At 46.7% G+C, this 14,162-nt stretch overlaps 6 protein-coding genes across 6 annotated transcripts; 4 read left to right on the plus strand and 2 right to left on the minus strand.

Moving 5' to 3' along the window:
- Positions 1-59: 59 nt before the first annotated feature.
- LY89DRAFT_729689 (uncharacterized protein) lies at positions 60-863 on the plus strand (the record flags this gene model as incomplete). The annotated part of the gene is made up of 1 exon (XM_018219402.1): positions 60-863. The coding sequence occupies one exon, from the start codon at positions 60-62 to the stop codon at positions 861-863; it is 804 nt and encodes a 267-aa protein (XP_018075223.1).
- A 582-nt stretch (positions 864-1,445) lies between these two features.
- On the plus strand, positions 1,446-3,571 carry LY89DRAFT_681514 (uncharacterized protein). The gene is made up of 2 exons (XM_018214310.1): positions 1,446-2,031; positions 2,088-3,571. Exons 1-2 carry the CDS (start codon positions 1,927-1,929, stop codon positions 3,336-3,338), a joined length of 1,356 nt encoding a protein of 451 aa, XP_018075224.1. The 5' UTR covers positions 1,446-1,926; the 3' UTR covers positions 3,339-3,571.
- Positions 3,572-3,647: 76 nt separating this feature from the next.
- LY89DRAFT_715183 (uncharacterized protein) lies at positions 3,648-5,970 on the plus strand. Its single transcript, XM_018218184.1, has 3 exons — positions 3,648-4,395; positions 4,527-4,656; positions 4,706-5,970. The coding sequence occupies exons 1-3, from the start codon at positions 3,886-3,888 to the stop codon at positions 5,866-5,868; spliced, it is 1,803 nt and encodes a 600-aa protein (XP_018075225.1). The 5' UTR covers positions 3,648-3,885; the 3' UTR covers positions 5,869-5,970.
- A 248-nt stretch (positions 5,971-6,218) lies between these two features.
- LY89DRAFT_681515 (putative carboxypeptidase Y like protein A) lies at positions 6,219-8,477 on the minus strand. Its single transcript, XM_018214311.1, has 3 exons — positions 7,645-8,477; positions 6,943-7,595; positions 6,219-6,892 (listed from the first exon to the last, which is right to left on the minus strand). The coding sequence occupies exons 1-3, from the start codon at positions 8,126-8,128 to the stop codon at positions 6,392-6,394; spliced, it is 1,638 nt and encodes a 545-aa protein (XP_018075226.1). The 5' UTR covers positions 8,129-8,477; the 3' UTR covers positions 6,219-6,391.
- A 147-nt stretch (positions 8,478-8,624) lies between these two features.
- LY89DRAFT_638512 (Shwachman-Bodian-diamond syndrome protein) lies at positions 8,625-9,636 on the plus strand (the record flags this gene model as incomplete). The annotated part of the gene is made up of 2 exons (XM_018211580.1): positions 8,625-8,672; positions 8,752-9,636. 2 exons carry the CDS (start codon positions 8,625-8,627, stop codon positions 9,616-9,618), a joined length of 915 nt encoding a protein of 304 aa, XP_018075227.1. The 3' UTR covers positions 9,619-9,636.
- A 188-nt stretch (positions 9,637-9,824) lies between these two features.
- On the minus strand, positions 9,825-10,539 carry LY89DRAFT_578206 (40S ribosomal protein S18; the record flags this gene model as incomplete). The annotated part of the gene is made up of 5 exons (XM_018208932.1): positions 9,825-10,125; positions 10,174-10,241; positions 10,300-10,330; positions 10,379-10,410; positions 10,501-10,539. The coding sequence occupies 5 exons, from the start codon at positions 10,537-10,539 to the stop codon at positions 9,825-9,827; spliced, it is 471 nt and encodes a 156-aa protein (XP_018075228.1).
- Positions 10,540-14,162: the final 3,623 nt, after the last annotated feature.

The following is a 14,162-nucleotide window of genomic DNA, read 5'->3' on the forward strand; positions in this document are numbered from 1 at the left end:
CAATTGGAAACTCGAAAAGCTTCATACCTCCATACAATTCAGCCTCTCGCCCTCACATCATGGAGAGACCTTTCCACCAATCACATCTTGACGCCTTTGATGGTCTCGATGATGACGACGCAGACGACCTCTTCGCCAAGCTTATTGCTTACGCCTGCCCTGTCGAAATTCTAGCTGAACGATACAGACCATGGAGAACTGCCACACCTGCCCAGTGTATTGCAAGTGTTCTCGGCAAGTTTGCACCCTCCGGAACCGAGCCAGAAGCTTCCTCCAAGTCAAAGAAGCGCAAGGCGGGACAGACAAACGACGTGCGTGAGATGTCTGAAGAAGAGCCAAGGAAGAAGAAGAAGAAGAAGAAGACTTCGCAGAGTGCTTTCTCATCGACTGCTTCTTCATCGACTGCTTCTTCATCGACTGCTTCTTCATCGACTGCTTCTTCATCGACTGCTCCTCCAGTAAATCCTGCTCCGTCGAATGCCGCTCCATCGAATGCCGTTCCCGCGAATGCTCCTCTGGCGAAGGCCGCTACGATTCGTGGCAAATGGACTGATGAAGAATACCAAGCCATCTTCGAAGAGATGCAGAGACTTCAAACAGCCGAACTAGCAGTATCCTCGAAGATTTTGACCAAGGACATGAAGCTCTACAAAGAACTTTCAGCACGACTCATGGAACGTCCAACCCCAATTTACCGGACCGGCCTCGCTTGCAAGAACTTCTGGATTAGATTCGGTAAATTGAGAAGCAAATGGGACGAGAAAAATGGTCGGCATTCGAACAACCTCCACGGTCATTCTCTTCAGGGAATATTGACCCAGGCAGAGCAAGCCGCCAAGGACAAGAGGATGGGGAAACTGTGAAAAGGGAGCAAAAAGTGAAGGCGAGGGCCAAGCAGCAAAAGGGGATGTCACGCAGCAGAAAGTCCGAAGATTTGTACTCTGCTTATTAGACATGAGAAAGCCCCTGGAAATTCCCCTCCGAAGTCTTTGGTTGTGTTGATGCTGGAGTTAGGCAACTTTTCAAGTTATTTTGTTTTCCTTTTTCTCTTTATCAAGGGCTTGCATTCTGTGGTACTAGGAAGGTTTTCTCCTAGAGAAGGCATTCATTCTCATTTGAAGATACTCATCACGTATTCTCCGGGTTCTCTTCCGTAGCGACCCTGTAAGATAGAATCTCAACCCAATTGGCAATACAAAATGATACGAAAACCATCAGATGATGCCATTGAACGTGTGAGACCGCGCTCTAGTCCGACCTCCAGAGATACAACCCTTATGATGTAGATGTAGAGACAGAGGCTTGAATCGTGGCAGCTATGCGTGATTTGCGTCTGACATGCAACGACGGGCAACAAACCTCGATTGAACCATTAATTTATCTCAAGCCTCTCTCGACTTTTGCATCATGTCGAACGGAACTCAATAAACAATCTCATGGTCCGTCTCATCAGGTCTGAACTTTGGGTTCTTCCAGCTGCGGAGTTCTCAGAGAGAAAGTTTGCCTCGACAGGAGGCTGAAGTTGAAGTGGGGTCTAGATCATTAAGGTTAGTGCAGCCTCATCCCTGGACTCCACATTCATAGTCAAGATAGACCTCAATTCGGAGAGACTTCACCTGCGCTTTGTATTCACCAAACTTTGAATCACGATCCCAACTGCTCATCGCTCTTTTCCAGCACCTATTTAAGCGACGCTTCTTACTGGGTGGGTACTTGATCCTTGTCTTCGTCCTCGAGTACCAGAACCATCGAGTATCTGCTATCTGAGTGGGCAATATTTCCCACAATTCCGCCCACCAACAGCTTCTCCTCACCATACAACAGCATCGGGCTACACACTTCGTGAGTGCTTCACCTCACGCACACGTACGCAAAAAAACCTCCCCGCTGGTGGCTCACGGAGGTGGCACGCCCCTCAAAGGAACAATGGCAATGGCAACAGACATGGACATCGAGATGGATCTCGATATCGGCTTCACGGAGGAAGACTTCATGGTTCCAGAGACTGGCATAATTCCAGATGCAGAGATTGTGAGATTCAGAGCAGCTTTCTAAATCTGAGAGCGCATTGCTAACCTACTCGATAGACTGGTCAACAAGATCCGACTCCTATACTTACCAACCCCAACGATAACTCCAATCCTGACTCCCAAGAACCCACTCCCGAGAAAGTCCATCTGCGGGGTCTCGATAACCTCACTACGAAGGACATCAAGGAGTTCGCATCCGAGTACTACGACACTCATGCCGCCCTACACGTTGAATGGATTGATGATACTTCTGCAAACTTGGTGTACGCGGATGCAGATACTGCACGAGATGCTCTGATTGCATTTGCTTCTATGGAAGTTGCGGATGTCACTCGGCTCTCCGCCCAGCAGATGCTGCCCGCAAAGCCGTTCCCTGCTCACCCAGACACAAACCTTCAAGTCAGAATTGCTGTTGCCAGCGATCGGAAGCAGGCTGGTGCTCGCGACCGCAGCAGATTCTACCTCCTCAACCCAGAATATGATAGAGCAGAGAATCGGAAACGAGGAGGTTATAGAGGTGGCCGAAAGTCTTACAGAGATAGGGATGATGGTGGATATCGAAGCCAACGCTATGATGATCGCGAACAGCGAAAGCGAGAGATGGAATCAGACTTTGATGCCACCCTGTACGATGATGATGAAGTCGCCATTGCAAATCGAGCTGCTCGTCGTCATGTTCGGCAGGATTCGTCATCCGGAGCAGATTCTGGAGATCGAGGACAACGCCGCGTGCGAGCCCACCGTGACAGGGAGCTGTTTCCAGAACGTGGCTATAGAAGCAGTGGTAGACTGCGAGATCGAAGTGCCTCTCCTTCTCGAGAGACCGACCTGGATCGAGATGCAGCAAGAATGAGAAGACAGGATGCTGTAGCGGCAGAGAATCGATCAAAGGCACAAGCCATCAAAGCCCGGCTCAGAGATGCGCAAGTCACCAAGGAACTGTTCCCTGAAAAAGCCAATATCTCCCATCACCGGTCAGGTGCTTTTGACGCTGCAGACGAGACTGCCGACCTCTTCGCCAATCGAATGCCGGTACCGTTCACAGATGGCAGCTCAGATGTACGTCCTAGGGGATCATTGGCTTCGAGGATCACCAGGAATGAGTCGGAGAATGATATTGGCTTTAGTATCCGCGGAGCTGCCAAAGCTTCCCCAGCCAATACACAGACCTTTAGCATCAAAGGAGCTGCCCGTGTGAAAGAGCTCTTTCCCTCTACATTCGGGGAGAATGCAGGCAAGGAGCTGTTTTCGGAGACTCTAGAAGGCAGAGGTAGAAGAAGACAGAAAGCGGAGGACTTGTTCTACTGAGCAGGTTTGGAAATATAGAATGACGGAGGAATCGAGAACCGTAAGATCGAGTCCAGGGACAGAGAAGAGATTCTCTGGGTAGATGTTGAGTTGAACAAACTCTACTCTTTAATCCTTACGGTAATATACAAGAATTTGCAGCACACATTCATGCAGCTCAGTAGCCTGCTTTTGATATGCACGTTACATTAGCGTTGAATAATAGACATTTGAGGGCTGCATAGTAGCATGCTATTGCCTGCTATTCAACTCATATCTATCCATTGACTAGCCATATCCTTTTGTGAGAACCTACAGGGTAAAGTAGTTCCTCTGGCTTGGTACTGCAAATCCATTATGATGCCTCTAAACCATTTTCGTCCCCTGAATTCATAGTGTACTTATCCTGCAAGCTTTTGTCCACATGCTCGCTTTCGTTCCTTCTCGCGTTGACGATAAACAGCCAACTAACGTTCCTTCCTTCCTTTGACAACCCTCGCCAATTGATCGACATTTGCATCCTCCAACTACGTCTCAGTCATATCAAGATTGCCTGCAATTGAACAAGATGACGGAATGGTTGCGACCAGTCTTCGGCCGCGCCAGGACGCCTATGCCGTCGACAGGCAGCGATCGACCTGCCAGCTTCTCCTACGATGAAAGTACCGAAAGCGAGGAATCTCGTCCTAGACCTGCGTCTCGTGTGTCTTCATACATTGGTCTTCGACCTAGCACGCCTCCTGCACATGATCCAGACACATTTCCCAACTTTCGAAAACCAGACAACGTCTACCACCAACCTTCAGGTGATCAAATGGCAGAGATGTTGAAAGTGGCGATGATGAGCCAGAGCAGCTTTGCGCCGCTTCCAATCGAGTACAACAGCTGTGTTTTACATGTCCTCGAAGCTTACCAGGCAATGAGGATGGAGATTGGAAGGAAGGAAGACGAGATTCAAGTTATGAAGCACAAGCATACAGAAGCTATTAAGGATTTCGAAGATATGGCTACGCAGTGGGAGGCTAGGGAGAAAGATTACAAAGCCGAGCTGAAGAAGCTGGAGGTGATCCTGAGCCAGGTAAGCCTATTCTCACATTTGTTGATGTGGTTGCGACAGAAGGTCCAACCGGCATCTGTACTCGGCGCTGCTCTCGGATAGCTTGAGAAATTATCTATTTTAGTATTTAACCTTGCTAATCCGACCAATAGACAGAAGGTGGTATGGAGAAGGTTACCCTGGCTCGAAGCAAGAGTACAGTTCATGGGTCCAAAAGAATCAAAGAGGTAGTGAGATCATCGAGGCCGATAAAGCAGAGAGATTCAGAGCTGGCAAGAAGTGGTGAGTCAATGTATTCTACCCACATGTACCTAGGGTTAAGACTGTGCAGATATTTCCACTCCCACCGACGATGGCAGAACCATCTATATTCAAAATAGTGGTATGCCAAGACACAAGAAGAAGAATAGAAAGCAGATCGAACCTCCCGTCTCTGACTCAAATCTTGCGAAGGCCCATTTCGAAGTTCCAGCTCGAAATCAGATACTTGACTCCCAGTTGTCGAGCCCAGCTCTCCAAACAGCAACAGATCGAATTTCCGGATCAGCTCGCCGAAACTCCACAGGAATCACTCAAGCACGGCTTGAAGCTCTACACAGGGAGCAAGCATTGAGACAGCTCGGTGTCGCCTTCAACTCCGAGTCGGAGTCGTCCGATTCGAGCTCCGATTCCGAGGCCCTCGACCTTCGAGTACCCGAACCAAGATATAGAGTTGAGAAGGACCTCCAAGAGTCTCTCCTAGAAACTCCTCAAAAGACACCTGCACGAACATTGAGACGTGGCGCCAGTGATCAGACGGACAGTCCAAAGACCGCCAAGAAAAACTCAAGTTTTATTCCTACTCAAATGGGCTTCTCATTCAGATCAGGCGACGACCTTGATATTCTAGGTCAACGCTCGAGTTTGTACTTCAGGAGGAGGATGTCGCAAGAGACGCGACAGAATCTCTCTGGCTCGTCTGAGCAAAAGTCCGAAACAAAAGGTGTCCAGGAAACCTCCAAGCAGTCACAACCCAAATCTTCGATTCCAAAACCGAAACTTGAACTGGTTAAGAGATCTATCAGCCCGGAACTGTCACCTGAAGAAAGCAAGGGCCTGCGTCGCTACGACTCTACAAGCAGCGTGCTAACTGCTTTCCGTGCAAATTCCGGTCGAAATAGCAGTGATGGCTCACAAAGGAGTAGTATTCACCCTCGAAGAACGCAGGGATCAGAGAGAAGAGGTGGAAGCAGCGACGCCATTACTGCTGCTACTCGAGCCGTTGCAAGTTCTCGATCGGATGACCAGAAGAATTCTTCGGAAACTACCACAAGTGACTATCAAGCTGGAACTCGGAGTTGGGACGGGAATCGAAATGGGAGTAGCCTAGAGCATGCAGGTGGACAGAATGATAGCAGGAACGGTCCAAGAAGTGGGGGCGCTGGCGGTTCGAGTAATGGAGAAGGCTCTAGCCAAATGATAGCGGAACAGACTTGTGGCTCGGGAAGCAATTGAGAACTTGTTGGTCATGTAAGATTACCGAGTATAGTGTTGTGGGATTATTGAGCGCTTAGTTCCAAATCAAAGGATACCATGTTTTGACGGACGTCCAGGAAGATCCACAGCAAGTAATATTCCAGCAGCAGTTTCAAGCATCTCGACTAATGACCAAGTCATGCCCAAGACGAATCGATGATCCACTATTGGTTGCGATTCTCCTCGTTTCGGGTTGTACCGTTTAGGTGATGAATGCTTTTAGTAAGCTCTTCTCAAGATCTAGCGTCGATAGAGTAGGTGCCATGGCTCCACACTTTGCACTACACTTACAGGAACTTGTTCACTTTGACGAATGTTTAGATCACATGCTGCGCGGCTCAGGAATCGCAGTGTCAATACTGATTATCTATCTTAAACCAGACTAGGCGTATGTCAACAAATGAAAAGTCTTGCGCCGATGCCCTCTCCCGTACCCATCCATATAATATTCTGATCAAGTATACAATCCACCGTTGCGCACCGTTCGTCAAGCATCAACATTTCAGAACCATTCTCCACCAATCCATCTGTTGAGGAAGTCCAAAGATGCCTCAGGTTGATCCATAGGAACCATGTGCCCAGCACCAAACACCTGCAGGAAGGTGAAGTTGCCGCTATTCTTGATCTTGCCGTACTTGTCGCCATTATCGAGGGTGATGTCCTTGATGTCGGCCTTGTTGAAGTCCTTCTGACCAGGCCACTCTAGAGCATTTGTCCAAGCTTGGTTACCGAGCCAATTGCAGATGAAATCGGCGTCACCAGCGTAGATCAAGACTGGAATTTGCTCAAGGATACCTGGTACAAGACGGTGAAAAGGTTGCATCCAATCGCCCTGGAAAAGGAAGTTCCTGTTGATATCAAAGTTGCAGCTATCGTAGCTGCTGACCTCGACACCAAGCTCTTGCTGAACAGACTTCTTGTTCAAATACTCGCTGATCCATCCAAGAGCGGGATAGCAGAGGTTGTTGGAATCCTCGCATTGACCTCGGATGTCATAGACATTCTGGATTGCATGTTAGTATGTCTGCTCCCAACAAGTTTAGATTCCCTTACCTGGCCAGTTCGCTGATAAGGACCAATCATGGCGTTGTTGCAGTAGATGCTTGCAGGAACGCAAGACCACACACTTTCGCTGTCGTAGCAGTTTTGGATGAGGCTTTGGCAGCGGGGGAGAGCATTTGCCATAGCTTGGCATTCGCCGTCATCAAGGACGGCTGGGTAACCACCCTTGCCACAAGCCATAGGCTCATAGTATTCATATTGGGTAAGACCGTCCGTAAGACCGTTACCAATCATGACAGATTTAAGATTGATATTGCGCTTCTTGTGAGACAAGATCTCAGAAGTGAAGACTGGGATATAGTGACCAGCATATGACTCCCCGGCGATATGGAAGTCCTGCTTCGCGTATTCGGGGAATTGCTTGAAGAAGAGAGTGAGAAGGGCATACACGTCCTTGCCAGCAGCGACGGTATTGCTGACAGAGCCGCCACTGTAAGAGTATCCAACATTGACGGGTTGGTCAAGGAAAATCACCGAAGCATTGGCATTCCATGAATATGGGTTGCTGATGAGCTTGAGGTTCTTGTCAATCGATGCAGGGCCCAATTCGAGGAAAAGACCGGTGAGAGACGAGCATCCAGGGCCGCCATTGAGCCATAGGATTACAGGGTCATTTTGAGGATCATTTCGGGATTCGAAGAACCCTTTAATCTGTCAGTCGCCGGTTTGGACAAGAATGCACAGATTACTTACAGTAGAAAAGATGCTTGTCGTTCTCCTCGTCATCGAGGTAGCCGCTGTATTGCTTGACCGTATCGACTCCGAGGTCAGGGCTGACTTTCTTGGCTCTGAGATTGTACGCCTCGAGCTTGCCATCAATCTCTCGTTCTTTCTCTCCCTTGGTGTTTTCAACCCAAACATCCTGAACATCTGCGCCCTTGACGACATAATCCCATGCAGAATCGGGTTTGCGGGTATGCGGCTTAGGTGGAGAGAAGAATGTCGCTTTATCCATAGCCTCCGGAAAGTGCATTGCTACTTCATCCCAGAGGGCTTTCGTCTCTGCCGTCATGTCTTTCATCGAATCGGCGAGATGATTCAATGACTTCGACCAAGCATCTGCAACTGGCTTGACCGCGTCTTTCAGTGGGTTCTGGCCCTTGAATGGGTTTGATAAGATCTGCTGCTGGGCTGCTGAAGCAGCACCCAGCAGAAGGGTGGATGCAATGAGCTTCATGATGAAGACTAACGGGAGGAAGATGAGGGAATGGATGTGAGGGTTGTGATGATAAAGTATGAGAAGGTATGAACAAAGGATGGACTAGATACCAGATCACACGACTTGATGTTGTAAGTTCCTGGAGGATGATGAAGACGGAATGGGGGAGGCGGGCTTGAAACACAAGCTAGGGAAGGCAAGCTATCAAGGTGTCGTCAGTCGTCATGGCGATAAGCCCTGGACGGACATGCAGGCAGCAGCAGCGCGTGGTACTCTCTGACTCGTGAAGACAACTTCGAATCACGATGATGAGAGGTTCCAATATAACGAGACACTTGATGTCGCCGTATAATACCTACGAGTCATAATGAATGAATTATAAACGTATGAGACTACATAATGTACGGCTATGAGTGAATGCCCATTTCCCCCTCCATTGCAGCTTAGCGAGCTGCCGTATTATGTCAAATTTGAAGACTCTGAACATAAATCGTGACAATACCCCTCATTCAAGATGCCTATCAACCAGCCCTCGAACCAGATCAAGCTGACCAACGTCTCGGTGAGTGTTCATCCTCAGATCCTCTCTGCCATGTCTCGCGACTACAGAATTCCAACAAGCGCATGCTAACACCCAGAAGCTTGTACGCCTGAAAAAGGCAAAAAAGCGCTTCGAGATCGCTTGCTACAAGAACAAAGTCCTCGAATGGCGAAATGGAATTGAAAAGGACCTCGATAATGTTCTGCAAATCAACAACGTCTTTTTGAATGTCTCGAAAGGTCAAACAGCGCCGTCTGCAGATTTAGCAAGAGCCTTCGGTCCCAAGACTAAAGTGGAAGACATTATTCTCGAGATCCTAAGTAAAGGCGAGTTACAAGTTGGGGAGAAGGAAAGACATGCACAGTTGGAGAGAGTACACAATGAGGTCGTGGGAATAGTAGCCAGCAAACTTGTCGATCCAAAAACGAAGAGAGTGTACACGACAGGCATGATCGAGAAAGCACTGGACATGCTTAGCTCGCAAGGATCACAAGCACAAGCTGCTGGCAGTGGAACTGGGACGCCAGGAACCGGAGAAGATGGTGAAGCGAAGCCTAAAACTAAGGAGCATGTCTGGACAGGGGTTGTTGCTACGAAGAGTGCAAAGAGTCAAGCTCTCGAGGCTATGAAAGCTTTGATCACACACCAACCTATTCCTGTTGCAAGAGCAAGAATGAGACTGAGGATTACTTGCCCTACAAACGTTCTAAAGCAGTCGGCAAAGTCTGCTGGACCAAAGGCTACTGATGATACGGAGGATGGTGAGGAGAAGAAGGGGACTGTCAAGGATCGTATCTTGGGGTATATAGAGCAAGTGGAAACTCAAGATGTTGTTGGATCTGAATGGGAGGTTACAGGATTCGTGGAGCCGGGTGCATTCAAAGGTCTATCGGACTTCATAGGTAGTGAGACCAAGGGACAAGGTCGGGTGGAAGTATTAGATATGGCAGTCACACATGAAGATTGATACTTCGATTTAGCGAGCATAAATGGAGTTTGACCCAATTTCGATCAGTCATAGTATGATGTTGCAAATGATTGTATTTCTCAACTAGACGTAGAGTACAACCAGTTCATGCCTTGTATTTGTTGCGCAAGAAAGCCATATGCATTGCACGAAACCATGGCAAAGCCGCACGCCACCCAGCCGATGTATCCCATATTCGAAAATGCTTAACCACCCTTCTTCTTGGAAACACCGACAGTACGGCCACGACGACCGGTAGTCTTTGAGTGTTGTCCACGAACACGGAGACCCCAATAATGACGAAGACCACGATGAGCGCGGATTTTCTTCAGGCGTTCGAGATCATCACGGAGCTTGGAGTCGACACCGTTGGCAAGGATTTGAGAGTCTTTACCATCGACGATATCGCGTTGACGATTGAGGAACCAGGCGGGGATCTTGTATTGGGTCGGGTTTTGGATGATGGTGACGATTCGCTCGAGCTCTTCGGAAGTGAGTTCGCCAGCACTGTTGAATATCAGTCTTCTGCGATTCTATGGGATTCGAGTATCGTACCGCTTATCAAGATTTACGTCTGCTTTTTTGCACACGAGATTCGAGTAGCGGCGTCCGACTCCCTTGATCTGTGAGGTGTTAGAGGGGCTGTTTGAAGTCCGTTTGGAGCGGGATTTGAAAATTTACCTTTGTAAGGGCATAGAGAGTTTTTTGCTTCCTTTTGATTGATTAGCAGGAGCCTAGAAACGAGTTTCAGGCCTCAAACCCATCAACATTGGTGTTCAGAAGGCGAAGTATCTTTAGACATGTTAGCATAATGAGTTAAAGGAAGGGGGGGCGGGCGGGTGGAGTGAAGATGAGAACAACGAAATTAAGGAACAAACTTACGAATTGGAAATTCGACTTTTCCGCAGATACCAGGGACATCTTGCTATTAGAGGAGCAGGTCAGCAAATCGGCGCTGGGGCAAGGTTCGAAGTTGAGGTTATCGCAAAGGGCAGAAGAGGGGCAGCTTTCAAGACTCCGAGGAACGTTGAAGATCATCGAGGGATATGTAATATGTTCAGGAATATTTGAATACGAACCTGCGAAACTGATGAGCTTTGCGCTCACTTGCTCGATGTCGTTGAGGTCTCCTTCTTTGGATGATTGAATAGGTTGAAAATCTTTTGGAAGTGCCGGCGCTGCGAGAACCTAGACATCATTAAGCGAGGTCACGGGATAGAGAGGCGCTTAACCAAATTAGACCTCTAGTATCTCAATACTTATCTCATATCACCTTCGAATTGTCTTGTTGATTTTCAGGTTCACGCATTTTCAACCGTGCAGTCGCAATAAACCATCTGGCCTAGGCTACCATGTCAATTCGGAACCGAACATAGTAAACCTTATATCATAAGCCATATTCATATACTCAAGTATCAATTATCTACACATTACATGACTATGCTAACGGCCTTTTCACAACGCCTCTACTACAGATCCAACCCCTCCCAACTGTCGAGACACACGCCATGGCATTTCTCTTCCTTGCTTCGACCCCAGTGTCTTGCCTCTGGGAACATCACTCGACGGCGGTAAGTTTGCGCCAGGTAGCTTCGCTCTATCATTCATCTCTCAATTCGCCAGAACTACCGCCCCTCCTCGCACACTTTCCAAATCTCCACCTCTTCTCTAAACACTATCACTGAAAAGCCCACATGAATTTGCTTCGGGGTTAATCCTTTGGGGCTACTGGTGCGCATACTCTGGTGCAGGATTGGTTGGGGAGTCTCCAACGGTGCAGAGAACTCGATGATTCTCCAGTACGAAATGTTGGTTTACCAGTTACATCTAGTGCTAAAGGTGCTTCTGGAATTTTAGCATTCGTGAGAATTGTGGTATAAGACAATATTGTTCTAGGGCTTGTGGGATAATTTAAGTGGAAAAAGTAAGGTTTTCGAGATTCGACTTAATGTTTTTCTAGGGCTTGTGGGACAATGTATGTGGGAGAAGTAAGGTTTTCGACAATCGAGATATTATTGTTCTGGGGCTTGTGGGACAATATGAGTGGGAAAGTAGGGTTTTTTTTTTCCTTCCAAGATTCGAGATAGAAGGGGAGTCACTTCGTTCTAATACCGCTTCGTCCTTTCAATTTCAATTACTATCAAGACTTAGCACAATTATGTCCCACAAACTCTGGAAGAATATAATCCCATACTCCAATTATTACGGGACCATGAGTATCCATAGTCAGCTCTTGCTTAATCCTAGGGGATGTCAAAGGTTTGGAAAGGAGCGCTAGTACGGTAATTGGGTTTGATGTCAAACACCAAAAGTAGTTTTCGCCCCCGTTCTCGGAATACGTTAACGTATGAATCAAGTGCTCCTATAGTATCTGGTGTTAAAGTCTTAGGCCCAGAGCAGTATTCATTCCTGAATTTTGCGCTTCTTTTCTTGTAAAATGTGGACCCTAAATCTACCATGAAGTCAGGGACATTGAGGAAGTACTTGGTAGATCTCAATTCCCTCAATTCAGCGGAACTCAGAATGATGAACTTATGTAAATTTCGAAATGTTTGGTCTCAAGGTCCCTCGAGCTTATGGACATTGTTCTTCCTACTTCATGTGTATTGCCATACGCACAATTACCTCGTCAGCTGGAAGCATTATTTGATATGACCCTAGAATAGCCTAGATTCAAAGTTCCTCCAAGATGTGCATATCTTCAGAATCAGTACAAATTAATGTTGCTCTAGAGCGAGTGTGAATAGGGGGGGAACTCGCCTGACAAGCGAAAATATTTCACTATGCCAAAACTCATATCAAAGCAGGCTCTGCGCACTAGTTGCTAGTATGCTAGAAAGGTCATTCAATTCGCAGTCAATTAGACATAATATGGTTGAAGTATTGTTAGGTGTTGTGGTGGGTATTGGTGCACAGTTCAGACTCGCCCTGGAAGGAATAAGTTGGAAAAGCAGATCCTTCGAAACGTCGAAATAGAAGGGAATCCATGCCATCCTCACACTACTTCATCCCCAAAGTTTCAAATCACACTTAGGACTTAGCCCACTCATATTGTCCTATAACCACTGGAACAATGTCATCTTATATCCAAATATTCATTATGTATAGCTTTTCGCGCCCTCACGTATCATCGATGTAGTTGACCTCTCATCCGACGTGCTTAACCATAGGCGATTGCAAGCAAAGTACGATTAGTTTTCAGCCCTCCTACCTCTTCTACCCATAACTTGTACATAGACAATAAAACAACCTTGCATCCCGTGTTCCCGTGATTAATCCTTCTTCACCCCGTTAAGGAATCGCATATAGCCATAGCGTCTAGAGTGATGCTTTAGTATTTATACGGAGTATCCCTTTGATCATATATTAGTTTGCTGGAAACACGGAGATATGCTGTTTCAATTGGAGGATAGAATTTGTATAAAGATTCAAAGTTCGTCGGCAATTGGGTGCTTTAAACCAGTATAAGTTCTCTGCTCTTCATATTAAATCAAGACAATGGAGTGTTAAAAAACTAACATATGGTCTCGGCAACATCTAGAGTGAAGTGGTGATTTCGACTAGAGATCACCTTTTGGAAAGCATTTGTATAGATTATATATACAATGAAGTTTAGAATACAAGATAATATTGTTCTAGACTTTGTGGGACAATATCGATGAAAATGCAAGTTTCCGATAGGATGGATCATATGTCGTCTTTCCGCCGGTTCTTACACCGCTTGATCCCTCGAATATTAGTTCACATTTGGGACTTAGCCCCCGAATATTGTCTGACAGAAGCTGGGACAATATCATCTTATTCCAACTTTTATGGCAGGACGACTTGGGGACGACTACCGGTACTGCTCTAAGCCAAGCTCCAGGACCGAATACTATGCCGTCCCAGTTTTCGCAAACTTTAGCGGAGGTGCTACTAGGTGGGAAATATGTTGCTGAATTTTGTATGTAATTACACTGGAAAAATAGCAACCTAATTCTTGAAATTAAAGTTTAAACTTTATAAATCTCTTTATAGCATAGGATGTTCGGTCGATATCACTATAGGAAGTAATCCATTTCTTCGCATGACTTCGAACAAATATAGTAAATGATACGTTAACGAATACAAGAGCACGAAGGAAGTCTGCAATAAGTAGATATTCTACAAATGCACATCTCCACGGATCTGGGGGATTGGAAATCTCCATAGCGGACCTCTCAGCGTCTCAAGTGTTCCATGTCAAATGCAAAACGTTTCAAAAAGTGAAAGGCATTTCCGAAAGGTGTTATAGAGAGGTGTTAACTTCCCCAAGACCATGTGTATCCGATATCGAAGTGGGAGACGTCTTCCAAACAGCATAATCTCAAGAACGAAAAAGTTTGAGAACATTCCTTGGTTCTCAATGTCCGAAATTGATTTATTGACTAAAAATAGAAAGGAACATTCCATCATTCCAGTAAAAGATGGCAGATAACAGCCACCATCATAAACGTAGAGTCCGTTTTGGTGAAGAATCTTGTATGCTCATTTACGGTCAGCGGAGGTTGTACTATAATTCAAGC

The sequence above is a fragment of the Mollisia scopiformis genome (assembly GCF_001500285.1).
Source record: "Mollisia scopiformis unplaced genomic scaffold LY89scaffold_5, whole genome shotgun sequence".
In the NCBI taxonomy this organism is placed as follows: Eukaryota; Fungi; Ascomycota; class Leotiomycetes; order Helotiales; family Mollisiaceae; genus Mollisia; species Mollisia scopiformis.

Coding starts and splice junctions, on each gene's coding strand:
- LY89DRAFT_681514 (XM_018214310.1), top strand. CDS start 1,927: ATGGCAATGGCAACAGACATGGACATCGAGATGGATCTCGATATCGGC. Junction 2,032..2,087: donor TAATTCCAGATGCAGAGATT/GTGAGATTCAGA, acceptor CCTACTCGATAG/ACTGGTCAACAAGATCCGAC.
- LY89DRAFT_715183 (XM_018218184.1), top strand. CDS start 3,886: ATGACGGAATGGTTGCGACCAGTCTTCGGCCGCGCCAGGACGCCTATG. Junction 4,396..4,526: donor TGGAGGTGATCCTGAGCCAG/GTAAGCCTATTC, acceptor TCCGACCAATAG/ACAGAAGGTGGTATGGAGAA. Junction 4,657..4,705: donor TTCAGAGCTGGCAAGAAGTG/GTGAGTCAATGT, acceptor AAGACTGTGCAG/ATATTTCCACTCCCACCGAC.
- LY89DRAFT_681515 (XM_018214311.1), bottom strand. CDS start 8,128: ATGAAGCTCATTGCATCCACCCTTCTGCTGGGTGCTGCTTCAGCAGCC. Junction 7,596..7,644: donor CGACAAGCATCTTTTCTACT/GTAAGTAATCTG, acceptor GACAGATTAAAG/GGTTCTTCGAATCCCGAAAT. Junction 6,893..6,942: donor CTTATCAGCGAACTGGCCAG/GTAAGGGAATCT, acceptor CATGCAATCCAG/AATGTCTATGACATCCGAGG.